Below are 11,521 nucleotides of genomic sequence, written 5' to 3'. Positions count from 1 at the left end.
CCGTTTTTCAGAGTGTATTTGTATACTTTTCTTAAACCAATAATGATTATATTGTACAAAGATTATATTGATTACCGTCATAATAAACACAATTACGGTAGTAATTGTACAGGTTGTAAAATTCTATAAATATTGTACTCAGTTCAATTATGGCTGTAATTGGAAAAGCTTATGTACTTCAAATACTAATGTATTTGGATTGAGTACTATGTCATTTGGATATTACGTTATGGAAGGAGAGCTACATTATACCCTTGTACACGAAGGGAGATAGGACGGAGATAGAGGATTACAGGGGAATAGCCAAACTAAGTGCTATTCCGAAGCTTTTTGAACGATTGGTTACTGATAGACTCGTTCACTCATTAAGGTCTATATTTTCGGTGTATCAACATGGTTTTATGAAAGGGAAGTCTACGTCGACAAATCTTTTGGAGTTTACCTCATATATACATGATGCATTCTCAAGGCGTAATCAAGTTGATGTTGTCTATACTGACTTCAGCAAGGCCTTTGATAAGGTTAATCATCGTCTATTGTTGTATAAGCCATATCGGACCAGTACTGTTCGCTCTTTATCTTGACGATTTGTCATCGGCCATCCATCATTACAATATATATATGTATGCGGATGATGTGAAATTATTTTCGTCCATTAGTACGACGGTTGACTCTTGTCGTTTACAGGGAGATCTGGATCTGGTTGTTCGCTGGTGTGACATTAATGGAATGTGTCTCAATTTCGGCAAATGCAAGAAGATGACCTCCTTTCGGTCCAATGCTTTATTGGCGGAATATTATATTGACAACGTTAAATTGGAAGACATTCAAATATTTAATGATTTAGGTGTGTTATTTGATCGCAGACTGAAGTTTGATTCTCATGTTGAGTCAATTGTCTCCAGGGCTATGTCCACACTGGGTTTCATTAAGAGATGGTCGAGGGAATTTAATGATCCTTACCTTTCGAAACGTATCTATACCTCACTTGTCCGTCCGATCCTGGAATATGCGTCTGTCGTTTGGTCTCCCAGTTATCAATGTTATGTTGATAGAGTTGAATCGGTTCAGAAGAGATTTCTACTTTTTGCGTTACGTGGTTTAGGTTGGACTGATCCTCTGGATCTCCCTCCTTATGTAAATCGCTTGAAATTGATAGATTTACCGACTCTGGAGCGAAGACGTTTAGTGTTTGATGTAATTATTATTAGTAGACTCCTGAAAGGTGAAATCAACTCACAGCAATTGATTAGTAAACTTGACATTAATGTTCCTTCACGTGTTACGCGACAATACATTCCATTGAAACTACCCGTCGTTAGAAATAATTACGAGGAACACAGTTCCTTTTACCGCCTCTGTAGACATTACAATGAATTTAGCAACGTATTTGATTTATCTGATCCGATTCATATTGTTAAACGAGTTTTGATACACGTCGTCCAGCATCGTACACCACTTTAAGCTTTGCCATGGAACTTCGTTATAATTCTACCTAAGTCTTTACCCCGTACCATGGAAAATTGGCTGTCTCGAGAACTGTTCCAGTAAAATTCTCTCCTGTTCTGATCGCATCACTGTTCCTGCCTTCCAAGTTATTCCTACTAACCTATATCATCTGTCAGCAAATTGTTCCTGCCTCTACCGTTCTATTTGTCTCTTCAATTTACTGTTTCCTGATTTACTGTTTCCTGATTGTTGTCTCACCAATTCCTATAATCTGATGGATTCGAATGTTCCTGTCACCAGCTTACATTTTTGTTCCCGTTTGTGACAATCCCGTTATTATGCCAACGTACACCAGTTTTTTTCTTCTCAACTTCTTTTTTTCTGGTCGTAATTGTCACATTTTAAAGAAGTTGAGTCTATCTATTTTGTTCATTTTATCCAGTTGTTTTTATCCTTACTTAATTTTTTTTCTGGTGCGCAGTTTTTGTTTAACGTTAAAGTAATTATAAACTTATTGTACTAATGAATTTATCTTCAAGCTGGCTTACCATAGCTGAATGAATAAATAAATAAAAAAAAATTCCAATTACCTTTATACTCAACACAAATATTCCTTCATTTGAAAATAATTTTATGACAACCTTATAATTTGGGTACCCTGTAGGAAATTGAGGTGACTTTAAGTTAATAAATTGTTAGTCATAACTGAGTCTCAGGTGACTCAAATCCTAACTCATATCCCATGTAAAATCCTATTCAGTTTTAACACGTGTTGTCATTGGAACGAGTCAGTCCTCACTCAAACCTGCATAAGCTTCAGCTAACCAAAAGTTAGCTCAAAGTGAGTTACATTTAGGCTGATAATATATGAGCATACTATGAGTTAGCTCTTAACTGATTAGTTTAAGGTGAGCTCTGTATGGATAATAAAATATTTTGTTTTATTTTTTTTTTTGATTCATTTTATTTTGCATTAATTAAAAAATAATAACAATTCAGATTTTTTAAAATTATTTTACAATAAATAAAATATAACGTACAATTTAATAGATAATTGGTAGGTTTTATATTAAAACTTTGGCTTTCTTTCAACTAGAATATTTATTTTATTATATCCTTCATATCGATAACAACACAGTTTTATGAGTTTACTTCATTATTTCTCTAATTGGTTCAGGTACAAATTTTATGAGATACGTTTTCCAAAGAAAAGTTGAATTCCTTACACCATTTGATAAAATGCCCCCAGATATGGTAAGTTACAAGCTAAAATAAAGAATTAAAAAATTATATTTCATTACATGGTGTTAATTTTTAACATTTTTCATTATTGCTTCTATTTTTTTCCAGCAAGATATGTGAAAAAATTACCTACGATGAATAAAAAAAGGAGAAGTCAAAATGTCCAAACAGCGAGTTCAAATGAACTACTCTCTGTTCCACGTGGTCATAATTTTTATTCACAAAAAAACATTGTATTAAGAACTTTCATCATAAGTTTTTATAATAAAGAACTTTTGCTTAAAGAAAGTTTAATTTTAATGTGTGAAAATGTCCATAATAGTAAAACGGTTTGTTGTTCCTTTAATTATTTAATTTCTCTGTACTGTGGAATGATTGATTTAAAAATAGTTTAATCGTCGATATTTTAAAGAGACTGTTAACCAATTTTTATTATCGGGTTTCCCACAAAATAAGCAAGTAAACCAAAATAATACTGACTTTTTAACTTGGTAGGGCTATATAAATCTTATGGTGTTGTAAAAATGAACTAAAATACAATGTTATAGATGAACTAAAATTTAAGAGAATTATAAACTAGACAAGTTGAAAGAAATCTTAAGGGCTAAATCATGGTCAATATTACTGCAGTTTAGTTCATTTTGCAATGGAAAAGGGTTCACTGTTTTTTCAGTGTATATAATGAATAAGCTAGCCAGTTCACAATTGTATTCAGCCGTTGAAGTTTCAAAATCCTATCTGTTCATGTCAAGTATTTGAAACCCTAATAATGGGGAAATTTTGAATTCCCAACGTGGTTTAATTAATCCCTTTAAATCCGAGAAAATGAATTGTGTAAATCCGCCTTAAAAATAGAATAAGTATCGCATTCTTTTCTTTCTCTAATTTTTCATAAAAGGCCATATTGAAATTACTTATTTCCGCTAAATTTATGGTCTCTTATCTTTTTAACCGTCCACGAAGACAGACCATCTTGGTAAGAATTTGTCCAAATGAAATAAAATAATTCCAATTTGAATTCCATTAGAAAACCCTAATTATTCGTGTTTTATTTCATATGCTTTGAAACCTTTTGATGAAAACGGGAGTCACAAGCTATATAAACCTGTTTTGTATACTTTGTGTCGGCTCAAGAGAACTTTATAAACTCCAGGTGATTATCCCTTCTGTCGCTTCCCCGCGATTTCTCCCACAACTTTGGTAATGAACATTGGTCCTTCGAACCGGATATCCAGCCTGTGCTCTCTGAGATTTCTGCTCCCACGCATTCTACTTAAGGTATGTTGTCAAGCAAATCATTTGTCTATACCAAGATCAGTGTGTTGTGACAGTACGGAATGTACATAGTAATTACAATTTAGCTTTGAAGAAGACGTAAAAAATAAAAAAATAAAAACCTTAAAAATTCATTTAGTCGGCCACGATTTATTCAAATTAAAATTTAGGTGTGAGAAAATTCGAAGCAAATTCCGGAATTTATATCTATACTCCGTCTAGATAAAAATTGTGAATTTTCTTTAAGGAAAATAAATAAAGAAAAAACTTAATAATTTTATTAAATGATATAATTTCAACCTAGAGGTTACATCTTTGAGCATCTTTAAACAAAGAAATAATAAATGACGAAGTGTAAAGTTTTTCCAAGGAACTGAAAGCAGATTTACACAAGGATCACAAATACCGAATTAACACGTGGAGTAAACACCGCTCGAGACTTTGGATAAAAATAAAACCGTGAGTCAAAATACGTAATATTGAATATATTTCTGTTTAAGAAAAGTGGTTTTGGAAAAAAAAACAGATATCTGGAAAAAATACCATGATCCCTTAAAAGGTTTACTTTTTCATTTCTCATGGTTGCTTTCTTCTCGCTTTTATTACGATTTATAAGGTTTACATTTTATCGATTTGTGAAAAAACTGAAAATTCTGTCGCACAGTGTAAACATACAAATCATAAGTAAAAACGTGTTCTGAATTTTATCCACAATAGCATTTGGTACTATAATGGCCATATATGTATGTAACGTGTGCACTAGTCGAATTCCAGTTTTTTTTGTTTCCATATGAGCTGAGAACTAATATGTAGCTTATCCCCGTCGCTCTTATAATATCATAACTTCACTCTCTTTGTAATTATTACGCACAGCTGCTCAGCGTATATATGAATCTCTTTGACTCTTAGGAAGACACCAAAAATTTAAGCCCTTCTTTCTTCTCGCCCCTCTTTCCATCATTGTTCTCTTTCAATAATACCTGGTTATACTCTTTCGGATTCTCTTTGTGGATGCTGATAATCATTCTATATTATTGATATACCAACAATTTTTACACTCCCACATACCACGAGCTTACCTATTAGAGGTCTGCACAATTCCAGTTGTAAATGCAGAGTACACGTGTACTTGCTACATGAGTACATCTATTTGAAAGAGTCGCAAAACTATTGGTACACATTTTGATGAACACCAAAAGCCACGAGTAACTTCTTGTTGCTACTCTGATGTCTTCACTACCAACAAACACATATTCCTCTTTCTCTCTTATTGAAGTGTACTCAGAATGATCACGTCGAGTATGTTGCGAGAACAAAACTTCATAGAGTACTCCATGTACCAAGTGCAGTTTCAGAAATACAAAAAAACAGTTAATCTCCATAATATATGTTTTGGTTTATTATAAAGAACGGCAAACGTTAAGGTAAGTGTGTGACATACATAAATATATGAAATATGTGATAAACATACATATCTATGATTAATAATAATGGAAAGTTTTGCTTCGCACATAACTGAGAAATACTTGTGGTACCACGTGAAGTAAAGAGAAATCATGTTGTACTTTTTCTCAAGTACTTACATTTTTATTGTTCCTTTTTTTCGGAACACATATTGTTTCGGATAAGTACTTGGTGGTATTTGACAAGCAAGTGTTCTCTTCACTTCACTACTTGCGCTCTGAGAGAAAGACAGTGTATGTACTATATTCGACAGCGAATTGCATACATGTAGTGAAAAGTTATTCGATGCAGACCTCTATTACCTATGTCTAAAGTGAGAACAAAATTTTAAATAGAAGAAGAGTGTAAACAAATTCCAGAATTGGGAATAGAAGAGGAACATAAATAAATTCCAAAAGCTTGAACCGAAGAAGAATGTAAACAAATTCCAAAATTTAAAGAAGAAGAAGGTAAATAAATTCCAGAATTTGGAGGAAAAGGAAAGTAAACAATTTCCAAATTTGTAAATGGAAGAAGAAAGAAAATAAATTCCAAAATTCCAAGTCAAGGTCGATAATATTTTTTTATATGCTATTCTTGCGATACTCAATTTAAAAAAAAAAATTCCGTACGAAGATACATGCTGGCAGAGTTGCCAACTTTGATCAATTTGTTTCAACGAAGAGATAAAGGGGAAAGATCTTTTTGTAATATAATTCTGTTATTATTGGATTTTTATTTTTTGATATAATTATATCAGGAAACAAGAAACGTATTTATATACTCTTGAACACCAATATCGTCTAGAAACGTGTGGAATGGTTGTGACCACGAGATTGTGCTGATTCATTTGTAAGGAATTGCTCTAGGTTTTAAATTGTTTAAATTTATATTTTTGCTAGTTTCGAATTTGATTGATTCACATAGAACAACCATCGTTTAGTCTGTTACGTTATTCTCACGTCCGAATACCTTGATCGTCGAGTACAAAGATGGCTTTGGAAAAATTTATTCGCATTAGTGATAGCCTAGTTGAATTTGAGGCAGCTTTGAACGATAATGTCTTACCCACAACTTCCGTTTGCCTACTGGAAACTCACAGGGATGAGGTTAAGTCGATCTGGGAACGATTGAAGCAGATTTACGAAAAATGCCTCTCAGATCATTCCACAAAGGTTGATAAGGATACTGAGGAATCGCATAATAAGGAGTTGGAATCAATTAAGGAGAGATATATGAATTCATACTCCACTTATTGTAGATGTATTTCCAAGTTGACAGAATTGTCACAGAATCTCAATCCCATTGTAACCACGTCCAATCACAATTCTGGCCCAGGTTTCCATCTACCTCCAATAGAGTTGGGCATTTTCCATGGTGATTTCAAGTCATGGCCCACTTTTCGGGACATGTTCACCGCAATTTGTATTCGAAATTCTCGGCTTAGTCCTGTAGAGAGATTATTCCACTTGACACAGAAAACTAAGGGGGAGGCGCATGAAATTGTTTCCAAAAGCCCACTTACTGACAAGGGATTCGAAACGGCTTGGCAAAATTTATGTGCTCGGTATGATAATAAAAGGGTTCTCGTGAATGAGCAATTGAAAACTTTGTTCAGTTTGTCCCCTATTAGTAACGAATCGGCTAACTCTCTGAAAAGGCTTCAACGAGATATTAACTCTTGTATATCTACTTTAAAAGTCTACAAAGTGGATATTGAGAGTTGGAATCCAATATTTGTATTTTTATGTTCCAATTGTTTGCCCGACTCCACTTTGACTTTATGGGAGCAGACATTAAGGGACAAGTCCAGTATTCCGAAGTGGAATGAATTTGATGAGTTTCTGACGAATCGATATAGAACTCTGGAATCTGTTTCCGAGATAAAGGGGTCGAAAGAACAAAAACCTTGTGGCACTCGCCCAAAAACCGGAAATAATCTCAAAACTAACTCGGGTAAGGTCAGTTCATTTCAGGCGAACATTAATCATTCTAAATGCGGGCTATGTCCCAATGAAGTCCATGTAATAGGCAAATGTCCCAAATTTGTCCAGATGAGCTTTAACGAAAAATTTGCTGAAATTAAGGGAAGAAATTTGTGTTTCAATTGTTTCTCCAGCTCTCACAGCACAAAGAAGTGCAAGAGTAAATTTACATGTTTTAAATGCGGAAAACGTCACAACACTTTGCTACATAAGGAGCAAGAGTCTCCAAGCAAAGGGACACAAATCTCTAACCCGTCGTCCACTAGTAACCCACAACCTTCTATGTCTAATCGACAATCTGCACATTATACACCACATCCTTCTATATCCAATTTACAGTCCACACATTCCTCCAATGGCGTTGTGCAAACCTGCTTTGCTTCTAGTTCTCAAGGTGTACTATTAGGGACTGCCGTTGTGAGAATTATTCATTGTGGTGTTATATATCGTGCAAGGGCTCTCATAGATTCGGGTTCTGAAGGAACCTTTATCTCCGAGAACCTCTCTAATTTATTAAAGCTTCCATCCAAACGCGTTTCCGCCACAGTTTCTGGATTGAACAATTCCATATCCGCCTCTGTACAGAGGGAATGCTGTTTTGTTTTGGGTTCAGATACAGATCACGATTTTGAGTTATGTGTGTCTGCCCTGATAGTGCCACATTTGTCCAATAATCTCCCTTCAAGAACTATAGACATCAAGTCGCTATCCGATTTACCACCTCTTCAATTTGCCGATCCACGGTTCTATGAAAATGCCAAAGTGGATATACTTCTAGGAGCTGATGTCTTCCCTTCAATCATTCTATCATCGAATCGAAATAATATTTGTGGGTCATTGATGTCTCAAGATACCGTCTTTGGATGGATTCTCACAGGGCCCATCGCTGTGAAAAATTCTGCTACTTTTTCGGCATATCAATCATTCTTTTGTGAAATCTCTTTAGATAAAGAGATTTCACGGTTTTGGGAGGTGAAGAATGTTCCACAGAGGCGTTTCCAGTCACAAGACGACAAATTTTGCGAGCAATTATATTCACGCTCCACTACAAGGGATAAGGAGGGACGATATGTGGTCTCATTGCCATTTAAGGAATCGTTTCCTCAGGATTTATGTTTAGGAATATCACGAGGCAATGCTATGGCACAATTTTTCCAAAATGAAAGACGACTTCTTCGGGATTTAGAATTGAAAAAGGAATACGATTGCGCATTGACTGAATACATTGCCCTCAAACATATGCATCCTATTAAAGATCCTAATCCATCTCAGCCATCGTATTATTTACCACATCACGCGGTGATAAAACCGGAGAGAACAACTACAAAAGTCCGTGTAGTTTTTAATGCGTCCTCTCCTTCTTCCACTGGAGTTAGCTTGAATGATGTACTCTATACCGGGCCAGTGCTTCAAAATGATCTAACAATATTGATTCTGAAATGGCGATTTTATCAATATGTCTTAAATGGAGACATACAAAAGATGTATAGGCAAATCCTTGTTAACCCTTGTTATACACCTTTCCAGCGTATATTGTTTCGAGAAAATCCTAGTGATCCAACCCAAGATTTCGAATTAAGAACGGTTACTTTTGGGCTGAATTGTGCACCATACCTGGCAATTCGTACTATTATCCAATTGGCACATGATGTTCAGGAGTCTTATCCCTTGGCTAGCCAAATATTGAAAGATTCTATGTATGTGGATGATGCCTTATTGGGGGCACATTCTATAGAAATGGCGCTCAGATCAAGGGACGAACTTATCAATGCACTGAATTCTGCAGGTTTTAAGATGAGAAAATGGATTTCGAATTCAAGACAAATTCTAAAGGGACTTCCACCCGAACATTTGTTGTGTGAAGATTTTTTGAAATTTGAGGACCGTAGCTCTGCCAAAACTTTAGGAATTCACTGGAATGCTCTATCTGATGAATTTTACTTTTCTGCCACAAAATTGCCTGATATATGCTCGTACACTAAAAGAGAAATCTTATCTCAAATATCCAAGTTGTTCGATCCAGCTGGTTGGTTGTCTCCCACGATCGTCATTGCCAAAATCATTATGCAAAGAATATGGATGGATCGAACCGACTGGGACGAGGTAATTTCTTCTGAAACTTTAGCCCATTGGAAAATATTCCAAGCGAATTATGTACACATTGATAAAATTAAAATTCCAAGATGGATTAAATATTCCCCAGGAAGTAAAATCGAATTTCACGGGTTTTCGGACGCTTCTGAAAAGGCGTATGCCGCTGCTATTTATGTAAGAATTATTGGTCAAAATATTATATCCACTCATTTGGTCAGTTCCAAGACAAAAGTAGCACCCCTTAAAACTTTATCGATTCCTCGACTGGAGTTATGTGGGGCTGCTTTATTAGCCGACATGATTGATAGTTTGCTGCCACAATTTGATGTCCCTGAATATTCTCTATACTGTTGGACGGATTCAAAAATAGTATTATCATGGCTATCGAAACCACCCTGTTTTTGGAATACATTCGTAGCTAATAGAGTTTCCAAAATAGTCCAAATTGTTGATGTTTCCAGATGGTTTCATGTAAATTCCGAGTTTAATCCGGCTGATTTAGCCAGCCGAGGTGTTCATGCCCATGAATTGCAAAATAATGATCTTTGGTGGAATGGGCCGCTTTGGTTGTCCCAGCCGTTAAACGATTGGCCTAACTGTGTTGAGAAAAGAGATTTCGAAACAGATATAGAGAATAAACCGGTAAAGGTGCTTTTCACATATTTCCAGAACTTTGAAGACATTCTCGATCGATTTTCGTCATTTGCTAGAGCTCTAAGGGTTATCAGCTACATTTATCGATTCTATTTTCGAACTCATCAAAAATTCCGATCCAGGTTTGTGCGTAGCAGTAGAACTATCACTGCGTCTGAGATCATTTTTGTACGCAAGCAACTTGTTATGATATCCCAAAAGGCCTTTTATCCGAACGAATATATGGCACTCAGTTCAAAAAAGTCCATTTCATCATCCAGCCCCCTCTTGTCCTTAAACCCATTTATAGATCCAGAAGGAATAATGCGAATCTGTGGTCGATTAGAAACATCCCCTGCGCTGCTATTCAACGAAAGGCACCCGATCATTCTTCCATACGGGTGTCAATATTCAAGGCTTTTGGTCCAATTCATTCACACAATAAGTCTTCATGGAGGAAATCAATTAGTACTGCGATTAATACGAACGCAGTATTGGATTCCGAAGGTCCAAAATCTTATCAAAACCACTATTCACCGGTGTAAACCATGTATAATATACAAAAAGAAATGTCAGCAGCAATTAATGGCTTCATTACCCCCTGAACGATGTGTGTATTCTCGTCCCTTTGCACACACCGGACTGGACTTTGCTGGTCCATTTGATATTAAAAGTTATGCAGGGAGATGTTGTCGCATTACAAAAGGATATGTGTGTGTTCGTTTGTTTCTCCACCAAAGCGATACACCTCGAGGCTACAACTGATTTATCCACATCGGCTTTCCTAGCAGCTTTCAGCCGCTTTGTATCTCGTCGTGGTTGTCCTCTGCACTTGCATTCCGACAATGGAACCACGTTTGTTGGAGCATCGAAAGTCATATCCAAAGAATTCATCCAGACTTCACATCAAGCTGTGAGCAATAATTATTCTCATCAAAACTTGACGTGGCATTTTATACCCCCAGGAGCCCCCCATATGGGCGGACTTTGGGAAGCCGGGGTCAAAAGTTTTAAACAACACTTTAAGAAAACGGTTGGAGTACAGAAATTTACCTTCGAGGAATTTCAAACGTTATTGTCCAAAATAGAGGCCTGCCTCAATTCCCGACCTATATCCCCTGTCTCTCATAGCCCAGAAGATTTAACCGCCTTGACTCCAGGCCACTTTCTCATTGGATCCCCTATATTAGTTCTCTTAGAGCCTGAAATTAGTTATGAGACCATTTCTATCCAAAATCGCTGGCAGAAAATTAAGGCGCTCCATCAACATTTTTGTACCAGATGGAAAAACGAATACCTAAAGGAATTGCAAAAGAGGCATAAATGGAAAAAACAAGAGGAAGATGTAAAAGAAAATATGCTCGTCGTTGTAAAAGAGGAAAATTTACCTCCTAACCTTT

At 35.9% G+C, this 11,521-nt stretch overlaps 2 protein-coding genes across 2 annotated transcripts; both read left to right on the top strand.

Moving 5' to 3' along the window:
- Positions 1-621: 621 nt before the first annotated feature.
- On the top strand, positions 622-1,464 carry LOC142224673 (uncharacterized). The gene has a single exon (XM_075294459.1). It carries the CDS (start codon positions 622-624, stop codon positions 1,462-1,464), a length of 843 nt encoding a protein of 280 aa, XP_075150574.1.
- A 4,937-nt stretch (positions 1,465-6,401) lies between these two features.
- On the top strand, positions 6,402-10,666 carry LOC142224672 (uncharacterized). The gene is made up of 2 exons (XM_075294457.1): positions 6,402-10,264; positions 10,432-10,666. Exons 1-2 carry the CDS (start codon positions 6,402-6,404, stop codon positions 10,664-10,666), a joined length of 4,098 nt encoding a protein of 1,365 aa, XP_075150572.1.
- Positions 10,667-11,521: the final 855 nt, after the last annotated feature.

This window comes from Haematobia irritans, chromosome 2 (assembly GCF_050003625.1).
Source record: "Haematobia irritans isolate KBUSLIRL chromosome 2, ASM5000362v1, whole genome shotgun sequence".
Classification (NCBI taxonomy): Eukaryota; Metazoa; Arthropoda; class Insecta; order Diptera; family Muscidae; genus Haematobia; species Haematobia irritans.
The sequence above is the reverse complement of the archived record's forward strand: the minus strand, read 5'-3'. Positions and strand labels throughout refer to the sequence as shown.

Coding starts and splice junctions, on each gene's coding strand:
- LOC142224672 (XM_075294457.1), top strand. CDS start 6,402: ATGGCTTTGGAAAAATTTATTCGCATTAGTGATAGCCTAGTTGAATTT. Junction 10,265..10,431: donor CATCAAAAATTCCGATCCAG/GTTTGTGCGTAG, acceptor ACCCATTTATAG/ATCCAGAAGGAATAATGCGA.
- LOC142224673 (XM_075294459.1), top strand. CDS start 622: ATGTATGCGGATGATGTGAAATTATTTTCGTCCATTAGTACGACGGTT.